General features: G+C 45.8%; 1 protein-coding gene across 6 annotated transcripts in view; it reads right to left on the bottom strand.

The window, feature by feature from the left end:
• Positions 1–21,938, bottom strand: part of C2CD3 (C2 domain containing 3 centriole elongation regulator) — a 124,264-nt gene that overhangs the window by 9,956 nt on the left and 92,370 nt on the right. For 4 of the 6 annotated variants that reach the window (XM_045293107.1, XM_045293108.1, XM_045293109.1 and 1 more), the window contains exons 29-32: positions 19,206–19,367; positions 16,505–16,725; positions 13,952–14,873; positions 10,377–10,488 (exon numbers count right to left, since the gene is read on the bottom strand). In XM_045293107.1, the coding sequence (XP_045149042.1) occupies positions 10,377–10,488; positions 13,952–14,873; positions 16,505–16,725; positions 19,206–19,367 (1,417 nt within the window). The other 2 variants (XM_045293111.1, XM_045293112.1) reach the window with 2 other exon arrangements.

The raw sequence follows: 21,938 nt of genomic DNA, 5'->3' as shown, positions 1-21,938 counted from the left end.
AAAAATGTGCTGAAAAACTTGGCTTATACTCAAGTATATACAATATTTATTCACTTAAAAAATGTCCTATTGTGGTGATGATGGCCTTCTTTTAATATGACTGAGCTACTGACTTGTATTGAATTATAGGCCAATAAAACTGCTAAAAAATGTTCTGAGCACCTAGGATGTGGCCTGTACCAGGTATTGGGGAAACAGCTGTGAAAATAAGAGAGTCCTTCTCTTGTTGAACTTACATTCTAATGAAACCAATCAACAGGCAAATACATGCTAGATCAGAGGGTGAGTGCTACTGAGAAAAATAAGCCAGGGTAAGGATGACAGGAAGTGTCAGGCATATGTGCACAGGGGTTTGCTTTATGCTGTTTTACCTACAATGACCAGGAAAGACCTCACTAACAGGGAAGGCCCTGTTTGTGTAAACAAGGATCTAATGTTCTTTGGGGAAAGAGCATTGCAGGTAGGAGAACAGGTGCAAAGACCGCAAGGAAAGACCATTCTCAGGAATGGCAAAGCGGCCAGGATACTGAAGGGGAGAGGGAGAGGAACTAGGTTCAGAGGAGTGACAGAACTGACCACGGAGGGTCTTGGAGGGCCTTGCTTGGGATTTTGCTCTCTGTGAGATGGGAAGCTTTGGAGGGTTCTGAGCAGAGAAGTCACGTGATCAAACATCTTCAAGGATAACAGGATGCTGTATGGGGAATAGGTTGCAAGGAGCAAGAGCGGAACAGAGAGGAAAGTTATTAGGGTGCTATTATAATATTCTCGACAAGAAATGATAGAAAGTGTTAATATGCAAGGTCTAAGTTGCCTGACCCAAGCCATGGTATTTTCAATCACCTCATATGCATGTGAAAGTTGGACACTGAATAAGGAAAACCAAAGATCAATCGTTTGAATAATGTTACTGGGGAAAAAAAGAAAAGTACCATGGACTACCAGAACAACAAATAAATCTGTAAATCTGTTAGGGAGGAATTGTAGTCAGAATGCTCTTTAGAAGGATGGTGAGATTAGTATCACATACTTTGGGGATGTTATCAGGTGAGATCAGATCCTGGAAAAGGACATCATGCTTGGTAAAGTAGAAGGGCGGCAAAAAAGAGGAAGATCTTTATGAGATATACTGACCCAATGGCTGCAACAATGGGCTCAAACGTAACAATGGTGAGGCCGGCACAGGACCAAGCAGTGTTTTATTGTGTTGTACACGGGGTTGCTGTGAGTCAGCACTGACAAAGCAGCACCTAACAACAAAGTTTGAAAACTGGATGATAAATACAGCGGTTTCCCGAGCTTTAAAGACTCATTTCCTAATGGTGCAGTGGGATGAAAGTCTGATTGGAGTAGGAGATCAAACCAGATGCACTTTGGAGAACGAAATAGGGGGGGAAATGAAGCTATTTGTGAGGATGGTAAGATTTCATGTCACATACTTTGGACATAGTATCAGTTTGGACCAGTCCCCGGGGGACATCGTGTTTGGAAAAGTGGAGCGTCCGCAGAAGAGAGGAGGTGCCTTCACAATACGGATTGCTTCAGCGGCTACAACAATGAGCTCAAACAGCAGCGCATGTGAGGATGGGCAGCGGTTTCATCCTGCTGTGCATAGCCAGCGGTGCTGTAAGTAGGAAGCACCATCAGTAAGAGAAACAGTCATGGGGGGGAGATGACGGGGTGGACGGTGGAAGAAATAGGAGAATATGTTGGCCCACTGCCACTGACTCAAATTCCAGTCACGGCAACCCTATAGGGCAGAGAAGAAATGTTTCTTAGGGTTTCTGATAAACTGTCTTTATAGGAGCGGACAGCCTCAGCTTTCTCCCGTGGAGTGGCTGGTGGGTTGAGCTGTGAATCCTGTGGTTAGCAGCCCAAATGCTTAACCCACTGCACTACCAAGGCTCCTAGAAGCTATTTAGGGGGTAAAACTATCAGACTGGCTGTGGGTGTGGGGGATCAAGGAGTAGGGAGAGGAAAGTTGGCGCCTATGCATGTGGTTGGAGGAACTCAGTGAACGGTGGCTGAAGCTGCTGAGACAGAATATGTAGGCAGAAGAGCAAAGGAAGACAAGCTCAGTGTTGGACAGTGACAAGCTGTGAAACAGGAAGGCAAAGACATCTCGAGTGTCACCGGAGCTTTTATGTTGTTGAAAAGCTTCATTGCAGCTTTTATCTGCGATGAAGAAGCCATTGATCCTACACAATTCTATCACGAGATCTCTAGCACTGTTTTTATCACAAAGACCATATTTCCCAACTACTGGTCCTTCCCTCTTTGCTTTCATCTTTCATATTCCGATTCCCAACTACTGGTCCTTCCCTCTTTGCTTTCATCTTTCATAATCCGATCACCAGTAATTATCAATGCATCCTGACTGTATGTTTGATCAATTTCAGACTGATTTTGATACAATTCTTCAATTTCTTCATTCTTGGTTTTAGTGGCTAGTGTATAACTCTAGATAACAGTTGTGCTACTTGGTCCTCCTTGTATGCATATGGAGATTACCATAGCAGAGACAGCAATGGACTACAAGACAGAGCTTACTCACAAGGAGTGTGAGGCCATTCCTTTTCACTTTGACTCCCAGCATAGTAAACCATGATTGCCCTGGTCACAGAAGGGCAAATACAATTTTGGCTATTTCATGCCTAATATAATGATCTTTATGTGTTCCATTTGCTTCAAACTTCATAGATGTATGCAGTTGTTTTTTCTTATTTTGAGCATCCCACAGCAACAAACAAAAGACCCCAAAGTTCTGCCTCATCCATGGAGGTTGACCCTATTCTGGGGAGGGAGCTCGTCCACAGTCGTATTTTGATTGCTTTCCAACAAGAATGGCTCATCTCCTGTCAGTATATCTGACAATATTCTGCTTCCAGTCTTAAGATCCCAGTAGGCTAATCCTCAGAAGCCGACCACCTTTTTCTCCTTATTAGTCTGTCTTAGTTTGGACGTGCCACTGAAACATGTGCTCCCTGGGTGACCCTGCTGGTATTTGAAACACTGGTGGCGTGGTTTCCAGCATCACAGCAACAACCAACCAACCAACCATCGTTTGACAAAGGGACACAGGAGTGGTGGTTTTTCCCCAGCACACTAGAAATATGTTGTAAATCCTACTCCAATAGCTGTGGTTATAATCCCTTTATGGAATAGGTTTTCTGCTTTATGTTAACAAGGCAATATTAGCGCAGAGAGTGGTTTAAATCAATTTCTTTTGAGACTTGAAAGAGCAGATTAAAAAAAAAAAAGCAGATTAAGCAAGTCAACAAGTAAGCACAGAGGGGAACATAGAAGCCACACGGAAACCAAGGAACCTGGAAGAGATGCTGAAAGAAACAAGAAGCTTCCCCCAGAGTAGGGGCTACACATAGGGTTCTGGGATGGAGCCTTCCCCTAGAGAATTAGGTCTCCTAGCCTCCTAAGCAGCGAGGAAGTAATGTGCTTGCTAAAGCTATCCACATGTTGTATTTGTTACAGCAACACTACACAGCTGAGGCAGATAAAGAAAGCTCTGAAGAATGCACACCATGTAAACCATGGATACCGTGCCATAAGAGAACATTAACATAGTTAAATCTTCACAAATTAACCTTGAGACATAAATGTCACCTTCCCTAACCTCTAACCTTGAAGAGAAGATGTGACGTTTGGTTACTGTCTTAACCTTTGAGGCAACATACTTGAGTCTGATGCCACAGTGGACCTTACAGTGTAGAGTCAAGGTGAGAAATTCACACAGGAGCCCTGAATGTCTGATCATTTATTGAGAGAGGACTGAGGCAGTATCAACCTCTCAACTCTCACTATGTATATAAAGATATATGGACAGATAAGCTCTTAAAAGCAGCCAGAGAATAAATTACAATTTTTTTCAGGGCAACAAGAACTGTGCTACTTCACATCAGACGCAATGGAAGTCAGCAGAATATATTTAAAATACTAAAAGGGAAAAAAACCAATTCAGAATTCTTTGTGAATGTCAAAATATCTTTTGAAGAAGGCAAAAACTCCACGCCCCACCCCCCCACCAGACAACTGAAGCTGACAGAATTAAGTTACTAGCAGATCCATATTACATGCCTGAAAGTAAATAAGCCCAGATAAATATCTGAATGTGAAGAAGGAATGAAAGGCACTAGAAATGCTATTAGAGGTTTCAAAAACTGGGGGCGGGGGTGGGGTGGGGTGGGGGACACACAGAAAAAGGTTGTAGGAAAACACAGTAAAAAGATGATGGTGCCCGGGTATCAAAAGATATAGCGTATAGCGTCTGGGGTCTTACAAGCCTAAAGGTAAACAAGCGGCCATCTAGCTCAGAAGCAACAAAGCCCACATGGCAGAAGCACACCAGCCTGTGTGACCACGAGGTGCCAAAGGGATCAGTTATCAGGCATCAAAGTACAAAAAATCATATCATTGTATGCTCACCTCCATGATATGATCACTGAAGACAAATGGGTGCATAAGCAAATGTGGCGAAGAAAGCTGATGGTGCCCGGCTATCAAAAGATATAGCATCTGGGGTCTTAAAGGCTTGAAGGTAAACAAGCAGCCATATAGCTCAGAAGCAACAAAGCCCACATGGAAGAAGCACACCAGCCTGTGCGATCAAGCGGTGTCAAATGGATCAGGTATAACGCATCATCAGAACAAAAAAATCTTACCATAGTGAATAAGGGTGTGTGTGTGGAGTGGAGACCCAAAGCCCATTTGTAGGCTACTGGAGATCCCCTTGCAGAGGGGTCTCGGGGAAGAGAAGAGCCAGACAGGGTGCGATGTAGCAATGATGAAACTTTCCTCTAGTTTCCTCTAGTTCCTAAATGCTTCCCCACCCCCTTCCCCACCACTGTCATGATCTGAATTCGACCTTGCAAGTCTGGCTAGACCAGAGGATGTACACTGGTACAGATAGGAACTGGAAACACAGGGAATCCAGGGCGGATGATCCCTTCAGGACCAGTGGTGTGAGTGGTGATACTGGGAGCATAGAGTGAGGGTGGGTTGAAAAGGGGGAACCGATTACAAGGATCTACATGTGACCACTGGGGGACGGACAACAGAAAAATGGGTGAAGGGAGGCATTGGACAGGGCAAGATATGACAAAATAATAATTTCTAAATTATCAAGGGTTCATGAGGGACGGGGGAGTGGGGAGAGAGGGGAAAAAAATGAGGACATGTCACCAGGGGCTTAAGTGGAGAGGAAATGTTTTGAGAATGATGAGGGCAATGAATATACAAATGTGCTTTACACAACTGATGTATATATGGATTGTGATGAGTTGTATGAGCCCCTAAAAAAAAGATAAAGAATTCTTCCATGATCTTTTTGAAGCTTCCTAGTATGCAGGTAAATACAGAAATGTAATTTTTGTTTTACACTCTTTAAAAGTAAGGTCCCTTTTAAGACATTGAGAACCCAAGCACTGAGATTAAGGTGTCCCTGCCCAAATGTACTTCACACTTACTCTCAAATAATCCCAGAGTAAAAGGAATTCAATCAAAGCTCTGATAGTTATGACTTAAATGTCTTTTAAAAAATCTAATTATTGTCTTCTCCACTAATTTTTTTAATCTATACCTGCTATATCCTACACATACACACATACTTGGCATCGAGTGATGGGTGAGGCTAGGGTGACCCGTTCTGTTAGGGTTTCAGTGCTAACACCAAGGCAGCTCTGGGCAAACTGTGATGGTCAGTCAGGCTTCATAACTAGGGAGTCCAAAGTAACAGCCCAGGGAGAGAGGAGCCCAAGAGCAGCAGACAAGGAAAAAAAAAAATAAATAAAGGCTGTTGGTCAAGAAAAGAAAAAAAGGGTCATAAAATGTATGGAAATTGCCATCTTCTCCAAACTGGACTTGCCCTTGAATCAATGCAACAATGTTTCTCTCTCCTTCTCCCAGCCTTTGTATCTGTTCAGAGACAGCCTGGCCCCTGGGCAATGGCACACCGTGAAGCAGAAACAAACAAGCGAGAGCAGCAGTTCTGCGTGCAGGGCTGACACTTCCCCTACTTGGCAAGCAGGCAGAGAAGAAAAGGAACCAAGAGGGCCCTCTAGGACAATCCTCTCCATCACCCTATTAGGTAGGAATGATTAGGCTGTGTAGCCTATCCAGGACTTAGGTCTGTGCTGATGCCTACACAGGGAGGGCTTTAGGACCTTAGGATCCATACTGATAGGCATGTGTGAGAAATGGCAGAGAACAACCAGAGAGGAAGATGGGCTGGGTCCACAACCAGAAGAGAAAGAAAGGCCAGCAGAGTGCAGAGCCTCCTGGGAGAGAATTTACATATTGGAAACAAACTGAGATATGTGGGGCCTTAGAATGGTCTATGGGCCAAATACAAAAGATGTCCTCAATTTTTTTTTTTTTGAGTCTGAAGTCTTAAGGTCCAAATTTCTGTCCCATCACTTACTGGTTAGGTAACCCCGAGCTAGTGACTTAACCTTTATGAGTATGTCTATTTTGTACATGAAGGATGGAAATACTAACCCTCAGTCTCTATTACACGGGAACAATAGTAACCTATCCCTTTCTCACTGGGTTGTTTGAGGGAATTACATGAGTTAGTAACATATGTTAAGTACTCGGACTTGTGTGTTGAACAAGGGCGGGCTATAATTAAGGTGTCCTGGTGGCACAGTAAGGTCCGCAGTTTGAAACTACGAGCCACTTTCTACTCCTGTAAAAAGTTAGGCTTAGAAGCCCACAAGCAGTTCTACCCTATTCGGGTCACTATGAGCCAGAAGTGCCTTTGCATTTAGTCTCAAAACTCAATTCCTTCCCCTGGTTTACTGTGTGATCTGGGTTCCCTTCACTTCACTGTATCATTCTCTACGTTCCCGTCTTATCGGTTTTCTGTCTGATCCTGAATTATACCCCACTCCTTTCAGCCTCACTTGGCATTTTCTCTGCCTGGAATACTCTTCTCCAGCTGCCACACGGCTGGCTCGTCCTCAGTTCAGGACAGGAGTCAGGAACCAGACTGTGTGGGTGCAAATTGACCTCGCCACTCATGAGACAGTGGCAAGTTATAAAAACCTCTCCCTACCTCTATTGCCTCAACTTAAAAATAGGATTCACAGCAGTACGAATTCCACTGGTCAAAACCCACTGCCATGGAGCTGATCCTGACTCCTAGCTACCCAACAGAACAGAGGAGATCCGCTCCATAGTTTCTGAGGCTGGAAATCTTAATGGAAAAAGTCTGCTTCATCTTTCTCCCAAAGCATGGTTGGTTCACATGATGACCTTTCAGTGAGCAACTTAACTCACTATGCCACCAGGGTTTCTTACCTCACTGGCTAACACATTAATTAAATGGGCCAATAGGGGGTGCTTAGTACAGTACCAAGTAAGCACCATTTTTAGGTGTCAGCTCAAATGCTGCCCCTCAGAGAGCCTGCTCTTTATCATAACACCCAGTGCTCATCCCCTCATATCCCTGTGCAAGCCGGGTAATGCGGAGAGGAGACAGAAGAACTGATGACGGGGTTGGTGAAGAGTGTGACATGTCTGAGAAAGCGTAAAACCAGACGTGCTTAGTTTGTGTAAATACACAAGATTGAGAGCAACACTCAGCTCCCTTATCAAATCTTGACATGAGTCCACGTTGAATTTTAAAGCTGCCTTTTCTAACAGCAGTTCTTCTGACCTTGATATTTGACAACTTAAAAAGGGCATTCTTTTTCTGTAAAGGCTGGCAGGGGCAGGGTATCACAATCCACTCACAAAGTCTCTTTCCACTTTGGTCAAACAGATCTAAGATGTGAACACTTAAACTCAAAGGGTCATGATGTACACATAGACAGCATTGTCAACAAATCTTTACCAGGAACCTTCAGAAACAGGTATGACTGAGAAAGCAACTCTAATAGGTTATAAGAAAAAACAAAACAAAACCTGTCCTGCCACAGTCCGGTGACCATCCTAGAATAAACTCAAGCATGTACTTTTAACCGATCATGTAAGCTCACATCTTACCTACCTATCCTTGGTAAGTCCCTGCTCTTATCTCCCCGACTATCTTTCAGACAATTGTGGTTTTGTAATTTTTAGTTCCTACTCAGCTGTACAAGTTTTTTCCCTCTTTACTGTCTGGCAAAGTGGTCATTTTCACTCTGTGAATTTGGATGTCTTCCTGGTCCGGACCATCCCTATCCCACAACAGGGGGACATCCTATTCCCTCCCTCCCCGACTTAAAAAAAAAAATTCTTTCACTTTAACTTTAAGCAGACTCCATGATGTTGCTCTATGACAACTGCCAGAGCAAAAAACCATCTGTAAAGGAATATAGCCAAAATGCTCCTAGACGTCTCATCATGCTATCAGGAAGGACCAGTCTCTGGAGAATAGCAGGCTTTGTAAAGTAGAAGATCACATGTCTACCTGGAGAAGAAAGGTGGGATAAACAATCCGGAGGAAAAAACAAGGGGATCGATGGTTCTGGGGGGACATAGGAGAGGAGGAGGCGGGAGAAAGGAAGGGGGTGTCAACTAACCCAGGGACAAGGGAACAAATAGTGATCTAAAATTGATGGCGAGGAGGGTATAGGATGCCTGGTAGGGCTTGATCAAGGGCAATGTAACCAAGAGGAATTACTGAAACCGAATGAAGGCTGAACATGATAGTGGGACAAGAGGAAAGTAAAAGGAAATACAGGAAAGAACTAGGAGGCAAAGGGCATTTATAGAGGTCTAAATACAGGCATGTAAATATATTTATATATGACAATGGGGAAATAGATCTATGTGCATATATTTATAGGTTTAGTATTAAGGTAGCAGATGGACATTGGGCCTCTACTCAAGTACGCCTTCAATGCAAGAACACTTTGTTCTAATAACCTGCCATTCCGTGATACTTACCTTCCCAACTTGATTGCTGAAGATAAAATGTGTGCATAAGCAAATGTGGTGAAGAAAGCTGATGGTGCCCGGCTATCAAAAGATATAGCATTTGCGGTGTCAAAGGGTTGAAGATAAACAAATGACTATCTAGCGGAGAAGCAATAAAGTCTATGTGGAAGCACAACAGCTTGTGTGATCATGAGATGTTGATGGGATCAGGTATCAGGCATCAAAGACCCAGAACAAAAAAATCTTATCAGTGAAGGAGGGGGAGTGCGGAGTGGAGACTCAAAGTCCATCTGTAGACAACTGGACATCCCCTTACAGAACAGTCACAGGGAAGAGATGAGCCAGTCAGGGTGCATCCATGAAATGTACAACTTTCCTCTAGTTCTTTAATGCTTCCTCCCCACGCCCCCACTATCATCACCCCAATTCTACCTTATAAATCTAGCTAGACCAGAGGATATACACTGGTACAGATAGGAATGGAAACACAGGGAATGCAAGACTGATGATCCCTTTAGGACCAGTGGTGAGAGTGGTGACACTGGGAGGGTGGAGGGAAAGTGGGGTAAGAAAGGGGGAACTGATCACAATGATCTAAATATAATCCACACCCAGGTGGACGGACAACAGAAGACTGGGTGAAGGGAGACATTTGTCAGTGTAAGCCATGAAAAAGTAATAATAATTTATAAATTATCAAGGGTTCATGCGGGAGGGAGGAGGAAAAAATTGAAGATATGATACCAAGGGCTCAAGTATAAAGAAAATGTTTTGAGAACGATGATGGCAACGTGTACAAATGTGCTTGACACAATGGATATATGTATGGATTGTGATAAGAGCTGTACAACCCCCAATAAGAAAAAAAACTGCTACAGAAGGGGGAAAAAAAGTAGGTCAGAGAAAAAGAGGCTGCAACAATGGGCTCGAGTACAGCAAGGGCTGTGGGGTGGCACAGGACTGGACAGTGCTGTACTCTTTGAGGCAAGGGTTGCCATGTGTAGGAACTGGCGCGATGGCCAACCTCAGTGCCCGTCACAATCTGTAAATAGTTTGGTTTTTAGTTCACGTGGTGCCCAAATGGACTGTGTGCTCTGTGAAGACTGGGATGTTGGGTGTCCTCTTTATGTTACATGCTCAGCACCCACCCGAGCGTCATCAGACGCAGTGGGCGCTCCTCCACTCACACCTGCCTTTGCTTAGTTAGAGTTCCCGCAGCACTCAGTGTGCTCTCGCCCACTCCTATTCCTATACTTCTGCTGCTTGTTTTTACCATATGTCAGGCTTCGCTTCTGCTCTTACACTTTTGCTTTTCGTCGCTGTCCCCGACATCTTTGCCCACTGTTGGGGCCACAAGCTGTGCTCAGTACTAGCTCGAGGAGTGACCATTCTTGCTGCCATTCCACAGACTGCTCAGGGCAGCTCTCCATGCTGCACCTTTTCACAATGGAAGAGACAAGGATTCTGTGGGAGGCAATGGAGTCGGCTGGCTGGTCCCTTACCTGATCTGCTGTGGCTGGTGGGGGCAGAGCTGCAGAGAGCGAGAGCATCCGCAGGGAGGCCTCCAACTGCTGGGGAGGCAAAAAGAAGTTGGGCACCACGATGGGCTCTGGGCTATACTAATTGTTAAGGGACAAGTATGCCCAGAAGTCTATCCTCCCACCTGACCAGCGTGTCCACTGAGCTCAATCGTCAACATTCACCTTTCTGAGTAATTCTCATCGCGAACCCTGCCTCATCCAGGAAGCAATCTCCTAATCTCAGCCGACAGTGATCCCACAGTATGATCTGCACCACGGGGTGAGGCTTGGTGACTGAGTCTCATAGGATCCTCTATTGGTTTCCTTCAGTATTCCCTAAACTTCTCAAGAGTGCAGAGACGGATGGTGTCACTATCTTCAGTCACCTAGCTACTCTCCCTCCTTACAGCCCTTCACGAGGCTGGCAGGCAGGACGTATTGAATGATACTTGCTGATGGCCTGCTGGCCCCAAACTGACCTGTTGGAAGTTCACCAGAGAGTGCGAGGGAGCGAAGGGTGGCTCCAGGATGGTGTCTTAGCTTGGAGGGAGATGCCTCTCCTGCTGGTAGCTGTGATCACATGCAGGAATGAGGGCCTTGCATAGGGGATTAGAACACAAGTGCTGGTGGACAGAGCTGACTCATTCACCTGGACAGGAGTCCCAGGAGGCAGGTACCACAGTTTGCGCTTGTGCTGGGGATCCTAGGGCACTATGGGTTTGACCTAGTGGTCCACAAAATCTACTGAAGAATACAACTGACAGTTTGCTGGAGCTTCAGAGGGGTAGGATTCTTTTGATGGTTTAATTTTCCGTTCCTGTTCAGTTTTAGAAAATAGCTAAGTATGGTTCCTATTCAAATCGGGTTTTCTGTTTTAGAGCCACTATTTTGTGTTACACTTTGAACTCCAAGAGGACACAGGTGATCTGTTCATAGGTGTCTTTCTGCCACCCAGCAAAGTCTCTGAGGAGCCTGGTGGCGTCACAGGCTGTGGGTTGGGCTGCTAACTGCTGGGTCAGTGGGTTCAAACCACCAGCTACCCCGTGGGAGATGACGAGGCTTTCTCGTCTCATGCTTGACTGCCTTGGAGCAGCACCGGGACAGTTCTGCCCATTCTAGAGGGCCCCGGGGAGTCATAGTCGACTTGGCAGCCACGAGCTTAATAAGCATCTCCCAAATGAACGAAGTGCAGTTATTCCATGCCTCGTTTAAGCCACTCGTTGGCTGTAGCGATGGGGGTCGAGTTTGAGACCTTAACAGAAAAAACCCCACCCTTTGAGTGAGAGTCGCCAGAGGAGACAAAGTGCAGTGTGGCTGGGGGTGTGGTGGGGGAGGGGACACAGCTTGGCCGGGAGGTGCTATGGGTGTGTCTGCAGTCTATTTTAAGGCTTTGTGCCACAGTCATCCCCCCTCTGTCTTTAAGCTCTTCAGCTTATGAAAATATAGGTCCATCTAGAAAAAGAACCCCAAACCAACCAATGCTGACCTCAAATTCTCTACCAGCTACCAGAGACCTGCCACTCACTAGATGAGTACCTTCAGAAAAGAGTTTGCTTCCTGTGCCTGTTTCTCTGTGTGTAAAATGGAAACAGTAAAAGCACAGTCTGCTCTGATGGTTAAATCAGCTTACACATGTAAAGTGCTTAGAACAAAGGTGTCTGACACAAGGCGAGCACTCAATCCATGTGAAACTCTCCCAGTGATCATAGACTCTCGAGCACAACCAGACTGACTGCAATGGTGGCAAGGAGAGAAGCCACGACAGAGAGCTGGAGGCGTCTGCCTTCAGTGCTGCCACCAGCCACGTGATACTCTAAGTCCGGAGTCCTCAAACTACGGCCCGTGGGCCACATGCAGCCCACCGAGTACATTTATCCGGCCCACCGAGTACATTTATCCGGCCCGCCGGGTGCTTTTGCCCCATTTATTTTTTTACTTCAAAATAAGATATGTGCAGTGTGCATAGGAATTTGTTCATAGTTTTTTATTAAAACTATAGTCTGGCCCTCCAACGGGTCTGAGGGACAGTGAACTAGCCCCCGTTTAAGAAGTTTGAGGAACCCTGCTCTAAGTCCTTTCTGAACCCACACCCTGACACTTAAGTTTCTCTGCGCTGCAGCAGGAATCACATCTTAAGGGCATTTGTGATTCATTTGATTTTTTTTCTCTCTCAGTGAAACTCTGTGATTGTACAGTCTACATTTCCTAGTAACTTCTCTATTTAATATCTGGTGTTAGGACCACAGGAAAAAAACCAAGAACCCTGACCTAGGAGCCTGTAGACCGGTATTTAAGAGTAATGCTTTCCTTTTATAGGTGAACAAGCTGCAGCTCACACAGCTAAACTACATGTCCATGTCACAAAGGTCATCTGGAGATGGGTCTAGAGAGATCTAGAAGGCAGCCTTCCTGAATTCTAGTAGAGACTGTGCTCTATCCAAAAAATCAAGTGCTTTACTTAACAGCAAGGAGTCCTTGGTAGCAAAGTGGTTACGAGCTGGGTGGCTAACTACAAGGTCACCAGTTTGAAATAATAACTTCACATTTTGACATTTTTGTTTCGTAAAAGACTGATTTTGTAGCAATATTTTTGACTTCCTCTAGAATATATAACAAACAGATCTTACTTCAGCAAGTCAGTTACATAGCTCTAAGCCTTAGTCTCTTCACATACAAAGGAAATGACGCAGTCTACCTAAGGATGTGCTGTCAAGATTGAATAGAAAATGTATGCAGGTCCCAGGCACAGAATAATGCCCAGTGAGTAAGCGCTCTCATTCCTCCTAGGTCCTCTATTTCTGTTTCAAGCAGGACTTTGAACATGTTCATTCCAGTTGGACGTCTTGCTAAGAATTTTTATTTCTACCCACTCCACATAGGCTGAATCAGAATCTACATTTTAACAGGATCCCCAGGTGATACCAACATAAGCACCACCTGAGGATCTTGGTAAACTGGGGAAGATAGGCAAATTCTCAGCAGGGGTGCAACCAGAATGAATCAGTTAAAATACCTGATTTTAACTAGGTTGAATGGTTTTACCCCTGAGATTTAGAGCCTTGCTCAGAGGTTATAATTAGATTGAATCCAGCTAGGTTGGGTTAGTGAATGTGCTACCAACACCCACACCCAACTAATGTTACTGTGATTTGGAAACCAAAACTAAGCCAAACACTGCTACCAAGTTGATGCCGACTTACAGCCATCGTATAGGACGAGGTAGAACTGCTCCTGTGGGCTTCCAAGACTGTAACCCTTTATAGGAATAGAAAGCCTCATCTTTCTCCTGAGGAGCAGCTGGTGGTTATGAACTGCTGACCTTGCAGCTAGCAGCCCAAGAGCACTGCATCACCCGGGAGGGCTCTTTTTCATGCTTCAGAAGGCTGGCACTAATGGTACAATGGTGAGCATCTTGTCCCTGCAGGTGAGTCTTCCAGAGGAGGGATTTTCCCAGGCCCCCCTGAACATTACTTGAGGGTGCTGTTAGTCTACCTACCAGCATCCCAAAGGACTAGAGATGGCTCATGGGGCCCCTTGTGGGAAACAGCAAAGGATACAGAAGGATGTTCTGCCTTGTGGAAACCTCTGACCCCGTAGTCACTTGCTTCTGCTTCACGTCAGGGTGATCGCTGAGTGGGTGGTTCAGGCGGTCTCTTCTGGTGTGGGAGGCTAGGTGTGCAGAGAGCTTCTCGGAGCTATCAGTAGAGTCGCTCAGCTCACTGGAGGCCGCCTCATTCTCCCTTTCCTCAGCGGGCCTCGAGGAACTCCATCCAACAAAAGCAGTGCTTGCTGGTGCTGCTGCGAGTGTCAGGCGGGAGAGGCGCGGGAGGTGTGCTGAGGCAGGCTCTTGAACCCTGCCCTCAGAGGTGCCACCCTCACAAGGAGCACACCGTTGGCTAGGAGAACCCTGTCTAGACAGGTGGGTGTTAGCACCCCTTTCGGGGCTGGAGAGAAAGTCACTTCTGATACAGAGCTCCTCCTTGGGGAAAGGCTCTGACCGGCAAGAAGGGCTTTCTCTCTGCACCTCCCTAGTCTGAACACCGATGACCTCGCTTGTGTCGGACATAAAGCTGGACCAAGGGCTAGTTTTGTCTGTTACGGTGGTGATCTCATTCAGAGTCCTGGGCTCAATGACGTCTTCTTCATAATCCTCATCGCTGCAGGCCAGGCCTGCCTCAGCATCCTCACTGCTCTGCAGCCTTGTAAACACCAGTGACCCGGCACCACTTTGAGGTGCTGTGTGTCCCTGAGACTCAGGGAGTATTCCTCTTCCACTTGACATCTCTTCAACTGTGAGGGGAGGCGGGGAACTCGTGTCCCCATCTGCAGCTCTCGCCAGTGGGTGATCTGGAGTTCTGCTTCGTCCTCGTGGGGCCTCTGGGTCCTGATCATCTGGGAGGGTGCTGACCTCTCTGCTGCTACTTCTGCCTCGGCGAGAACTCAAAGATGCTTGAGAATTCCTGGTGATAGTCTGCAGATCTGAACAGCAACAAATATCGCTCTTACTACAAGGCAGGGCCACGGATCACTCACGTTTCCCACAACAGCCTCTAGCTTCAGAAACATTCTTGAAATCAAGACTTGGAACAAACCTTAAAGATAGTTGAGCCACCCAAAGAGTCAGTGACACTATATTCAAAACAGTGTAATTTCTAGCACTTTATTCTAATATCAGAGGACCAAAACCTAATCTATGTATCATTGTGGATACATCAGTGCAAATGCTTTCAGAGACTATCTGCTCACACTCAGCGTTTCTCAGGAGCTGGGCGTCCTGGCAGGCATGTTCAAGCTTCCAGTTACTTCAGAAATTACCTATATTAAAAACCAAAATGAGAATACACTTATTTACCTATGTGATGACAATTACTGAAACTAATTTACTCGGATAATAAAAGCCAGGAAATAGCTATCACCCAAAGGCTAAAGGCAGGGGAAGTGGGCTGGGGAGACGGAAGCGACACCGTTTGTTGGAAAGAACATGGGTTTGGAGTGAGTCAATCTGGGTTCAAGTCCCATCCATTACTTTTTAAGACTCCAATCAAGCCTCCATGTTTCGCTCTTCTATTTTCTTTCTTGGGGGAAAGTTGGTTGGATGAATGAAAGCATGTCAGTTTGAGGAAGGCAGAAATAATGCCTGCCTTGGTCTCCCACACAGAATAGTGCTCAGTTGAGCACAGTAAACAGTTGGCTGAATACAGTTGAGGAAATGGAGCCCTGGATACCAAAAGGTTAGATGTGAGGGTCGAAAGGTTTGCACCAAATCACGGTACCCCACTTCCCTACCCCAAACAGAGAAAAAGGAACTTATCCCTGTGTGGGAACTACCCATTCTGCTAGAAAGCCAAGCAAAGGTTAAATAAGTCATTCTAGATGACTTCCCAATGCTCCTTAGAGCTGCCTTGATACAGATGGTCCGTCTTCATGCTGGGTTCTGATTCAGTAGGGTGAAGTAGGGCCCAGGAATCTGGATTTTAAAATAAAAGCCCCAGGTAATTCTTATTCTTAGACAAACTTGGGAAGTACTTGTTCCAGAACAGCTTTAGCCTTGGTTCCACATCAGACTTAGTGGGCAGTATTAAACAGACAGTGATGCTTAGGGCCCATGCCCAGAGATCCTGATGCAATGATCTTTGATACAGCCTGAGTATCCAATTTTAACAAGCTTCCTAAATAATTCCAACATTCAACCAAAATGAGAACCACTGACCTAAGGTGCTTCTCAAGGAGTGGACGCTGGACTACTGTTATTCAAAATCAGTGCAGATTTTTGGGTTCTGCAGATAAGTATTTTAAATATATTTGTAGTTGACTTTTTAAACACACTGATACTGAGGAACCACTCATAACCCTCCCTCTCCTTTTTTGGTTGGGGAAACAAAGCTCAAGCAGCGAAAGGGCACCTTCCGAGTTGTTAGCAAGTCTATGCCAGAAACCCAGCAAGGACCCAGGGCTTCTGCCTCTCCGCTGAGTGCTCTTCCTGTACTATGTCCCTTCGGTTAGAAGGAAGATGGTGAAAGGCTTTCTTGTGTCACAGGCGCTTGTCTGAGGGCAGACATCCCACTGCTTTTTAAACTAAGGACCTCAGCAAGAAGGGTCCTGAGCCATACCTGTGATTAAGGAGCTGACTTGCGACACCAGGTTATTAGATTTCTCCAGGATGCACTGGCTCTCAGGGTCTAGGCTACTGGCTCCTGGTTCAGGATGGCCCCTATGGCTCTCCTGGCACTGCAAGATGGTGGGATGAGTCGGAGGGCTGAGGGGCAGGAAAGGTTTGGTGAGCTTCTGGCTGAAGTACTGCTGAATCTGATCTAGCTCACTCAGGTTCCTCCTGTAAGAAAAGAGAGGGAAAGAGCACAAAAGGATCAATCATCCGGGTCATAAGCCATTTAATGTTCCCTGACACTACTGGAGCCAGGATTTTAATAACTCTTAGTGGTCTGGTAATCCCAGGACCTCCAATCTCTAACCAACCAATTATCGCTTTACACCTCTGCCCACAACCTGCTGTCAGGGACAACTCCCCCAACTCTGTCTAGCTAATGGGGTTCCTCTTGTGATATCCAGCAAAAATGCTACCTCCTTTTGGGGAACCGTTTTTGATCAGCATTTCCAGACTTCACTTCTCCCTATTCTGATAGGATGAGGTCCCACTTCTAGAATCACAGTGTCCTTTTCTACCTTATGACCATTCCTGACCCTTCAAGCATGTGGCTTCCTCTAGCCGAGGCCTTCCCTGACCTCTAGACTGGTTGAGGGCCTTCTTTGTGCTTCAGCTTCTTCGTCTACAATTCAGTCACGTCAGTTGTTAGTTTCTAACTGGTTTCCCCTGGGACACGGTGGGCTTTGCGTGGGTTCCTTTGCAATTCCTGTACCTAGCAGTGTTGGACAGAATAACTGAATGGTGAATGGATAAGTGGGCATAAGCATTTAATGGGGCTAATTTATTCTTTTCACTCTCTAATGACACTACCGCCTTCAGTTGCTTAGGCTTACACATGGTATGCTTCCTGCACATGATCATGTTTAATTCTCAGCCAAACATGAAATCCCAACCCGCCAATGTTAGACCCTATACAGGACAGGGTAGACGTGCCCATCTGAGTTTCCAAGGCTGTACTTCTTTGCAGGAGTAGAAAAGCCCAGTCTTTCTCCCAAGGAGTGACTGGTCGTTTTAAACTACTGACCCTGCAGTTAGCAGCTCAATTCATAAGCACTACACATGGTTCCTAAGATGAAATCAGTAATTATCATTTTACAAACAAAGAACTTGCAATTCAGAGACTTCAAATGATGTGTGTAGGGTAAATGGCAGTGTGTAGATCCTCCGAATTTGGGACTCCAAGGCCTACGCTTTCTCCAGGAGAGTACCCAGGCTCTAAGTCATTACGAGTCGGAATGGGCTTACTTACCGTCATGGCAGCGAGGTTTTTTTGAGGCTCATGTGGGTTCACTCCTGCTTCACATCTCTGCTCCTGCTAGAGCCCGAATTCAAGCACACCCTGCTCTCTCCCTATTCCATTTACCTTTTAAGGTGTAGCTCCTATTTCTCCTGTTAAAAAGTCTACCAGCCCAATTCATTGGGCCACTTCTCCCTCACACTCCTTCATTCTTGGCATCTCCATCAAACCTCCTAACTTAGATGACCCCCTAATTTCTCACGAGGGGCTGGTTCCGTTCCCCTAACTAGACTGTGAGCACCTGAAGATTGAGGCCAGTACCTCAGGCTTCTCCAGTCACTCGAGGTGCCTAGTACAATTTGGCACAGCATAAACACGGAACACCTGTGAGGAGAACTCAGTCTGTCGCCCTCTTCTGGGTCTCAGAGTCATATCCAAACCGACTAAGAGGGTAAAGCCGATACAGATTCAATCACTAAAGGCCATGGTTCTTTATCAAACCACAAATGTGTATCCTGGTTATGCAACATGGACAAACACTTGCTGTAGGAACATGCCACCAAATGTAAACTTGGCTCTATTTTGGAAAATATGCAAACCCACTGGCCTTGTCAGAGGCATGGATATAGCACCCGGGCACATCAACAATAAACGCCAAGCTGCAATACTCTCGTTTGTGAAACTGTTACTACTTCTCCTTCAGGCCTCAAAGGATGGGGCCCATGTGGGTCTGCGCACCAAAGGAAGCAATGAAAACGAGACGATCTTGTTTCATCTCATTTGGTAGACAATTCCTTGAGAGCAGTGGTTCTCAAAGCCTGAGCCCAGGACAAGCACCATCAGCATCACCTGGGAACTTGTTAGAAATGCGTATTTTCAGGGACAATCTAGGCCCACTGAATCTAGACCTCTGAGGGTGAGTCTCAGCAATCAGTTTCAATAAGCCCTTCAGGTGATTCTGATGCACATTGCTGGATGGCTGTCAAGTGGATGTGAGGCTAGATAGCGGTGAGGGTAGTTATTAAGTTTCGGTGAACCTCCTGAAGTCCTATATTTATAGAACCAGTGACAGAGCCCTCTGCAAGGAGCAGAGCCCCACCCCCCACCAGTTGATTCGTCTATGAGGCCCCATGCCCTAACTTGCCCGAGAGCCCCTGCTAAACCTCCCTTGGCAGTGGTATATCTACATATACTCCTACTGCCAGAGTCAACTCTGACCCTAACGACCTCACGGGGTAGAACAGAACTGCTTCTTAGGGTTTCCAGGGCTGAAAGCAGAAAGCCTCATCTCTCTCCCTTGGAGTGACTGGTGGGTTCGAACTGTTAACCTTGTGGGTGGCAGCCAGATCACCAGAGTTCCCCACTGCCCACTCAACTCGTGTTCCACTCGGACTTCAGCAGAGGGCCTCACCTGAGAGAAGTCAGGAGGGAGGTGTTGGAGGACAAGGACAACGGGGTCACTCTGTCATCACTTGTCAGGACTGCATCCCCCCGGTGCAGGGATTCGTGAAATCGACGGATATTCTGCACATGCTCTTCATGACGTGAGGCCTGGCTTCTCGAGGTTCCATTTCTGTCCAGGAAAAAATGGAGGCAAAATAAAGTCCTCCTGTGGCAGTCAACAGATTGCCCCCCTGAAATGATATGCCACAGTTCTGGTCTCCATCCATTCTTGCTTGGATGAAAACAATCTCAAGTCTCTCTCAACTGATCGTGCCTTCCGTCTCACCGGACATGAACCCATTCTCCATATTACAGCCGGGGTAATCTTTCTAAAACAAGGATAACAGTATCCGTGGAGTCCTTAGCATGTGCCAGGCACTGTTCTAACCGTTCAGCATGTTATTAACCTCGTTACTCCTCATTGCTCCTTTCCACCTGTGGCTTCTCCTTTGTTCCCTCAGAATCAGTTTCAAATTATTTAGCATGGCATTCAACAATTTGATCCCAGCAAACTTTTCTTTCTTTCTCTTAGAAAAAAAATAACAGCTTCACTTTAGAAGTGCTTCTGTGGAGTTTCTGAGACACTATCTCTTTATGGGAGTAGGAAGCCTCATCTTTCTCCCTTGGAGTGGTGGGCGATTTCAAACTGCTGATCTTGAGGTTAGCAGTCCAACAAGCACCCACTACACCACTAGGGATCCTCTACTGTGATATATTACTATATGGCCACCCATCTAAGGGGTACATTTAAATGTTGTTGTGTTCTTTGTATATTGAGAGTTGTGCAGCTACCACCACAACCCATCTTAAACATGTTCTTTACTTCATAAAGAAATCAAGCACCCAGTAGCAGCCACTCCCTATTTCCTTCTCGCCCTCCCAGCTCTAGGCAACCGCTCAAGTATTTTCTGTCTCTATTAAAACCCCAGCCCCCTACCAAACCCATGGCCGAGGAGTCTATTCTGATTTAGAGAGGGGAACAGAGTTTTCACCCCTATGATCAGCACGCAGCAAGCTGCTACTTCTTTCTGGTCTGGGGTGGCTGGTGGCTAGCTTTCAGTTACCAGGTCCCAGCCACACACTGACCACTGCGCCCGCCACCACAGCGCCTCTGCCTCTAGACATTTGCCTGCTTGGGATGCTTCAGATAAATGAAATCATCTACTAGGTTCTTAGCACGATGTTTTCAAGGCTTATCCATGCAGCAGCACAGATGAGGACTTCCTTTTTCTTTATGGTTGAATAATGTTTAACTGTATGAATAAGCTATTTTAAAGATCATTCATCCACTCAGCAGTGGATGAACATTTGGATTGTGTCTGCTTTCCTCCCTAATATGAGTAGAGCCGCTATAACGATTGATGCACAAGTTCTTGTGTGGACATTTCCCTCTCTCCCGGTTCTATAACTAGAAGTGGAAGTGCTGGGTCATATGTAACTCATGTTGAACTTTATGAGGAACTGCCAAGAATGTTTAGCAAGGCACACAGCATGCTACATTCCCACCAGCAAGGAGTGCTTTTTTCAATCTACAGAATACATCTCAAATTCCTGAGGATTTGATCTCAGCAATTTTCCTTTGTCAATCATAAAATGGAATGAAATCCTGATACATGCTACAACATGGATGAGCCTTGAAAACATTGCTGTAGTTTTACTCTTGTCATATGTGTGGCTTCGGTACCAGCCCCTTGAGAACTCCTCTTGGCCCTACATCTGTCACCACTGACTACCACTGGGCCCCATCTGGACTTGCAGTTGCCTTTAGTGTTACAAAGAGCCCTGGGGTGTAGTGGTTATGCATTTGGCTGCAATCTGCAAGGTCAGCATTTCAAAACCACCAGCCTCTCCGTGTAAGAAAGATGGGGCTTTCTCCCCTTATAAAGATTTCGTCTAGGAAACCCAGAGCAGCAGTTCTAGCCGGTCCTATAAGGTTGCTGTGAATCGGCATTTACTTGATGACTGTGAGTTTGGTCATTTGTTTTTGTGTGTGTTTGTGGGGTTGGTGTTGTTTAGTTAATAGTCCTTGTTTTACCTGTGTTACAACTCTTCTTAAGATATTCCTTGTCTTCCCTCTCTCTTTGCTTTCTTCCTTCCGCTTCTATCTATCTCTGAAACTTCTGTGGGTTTGGGTGCTTATATCTACACACTCCTTGTCAATTTCAAGGTATGATTCCCCACCATAGCCACAAACTACCAATCACCTCCTCTCAGTAGGCTATAGGCATTTTATTTGCATTGTAGGCTACAGACATTTCATTGCACAATCTATAAGCACTTCATCTGCATAACCTGTCGCCCAATTCGCCCAAAAGTGCATACCAATCACAAGGCAGGCTGCATCCCTAAGACCAGACAAAAAGTATCAAATCGTTTACCTAGGAAATGTTAACAAGTAGGAGACTCTGGACAAAAGGAACAGGCTCTCTGGGGTAGAAAACTTGGGCAAAGATAACTGCTCAGGGCTTAAAGGGAAAATCAAGTTGTTTTCCCAAAGAATCAAGGGAAAGGCCACATAGAGGAACTCATTTCCTCATACAGACACAGGATGCAGGATCCCTTTGTGAGGCGAGAAGGTAGAAAGCTAGAAGACTGAAACTGGCCTTTAAGTGTTGAAATCATGCAGAGTGTCTTCCATGGAATGAACTGTTGTGGGGGAAAGATCCTTTGCCTTATCCCCCAGGGTGAAGAGAAAGATGTG

Source organism: Echinops telfairi, unplaced genomic scaffold (genome assembly GCF_000313985.2).
Source record: "Echinops telfairi isolate 266 unplaced genomic scaffold, ASM31398v2 ScPeMD7_1713;HRSCAF=2227, whole genome shotgun sequence".
In the NCBI taxonomy this organism is placed as follows: Eukaryota; Metazoa; Chordata; class Mammalia; order Afrosoricida; family Tenrecidae; genus Echinops; species Echinops telfairi.
This window is presented reverse-complemented; position numbering and strand designations above follow the sequence as displayed.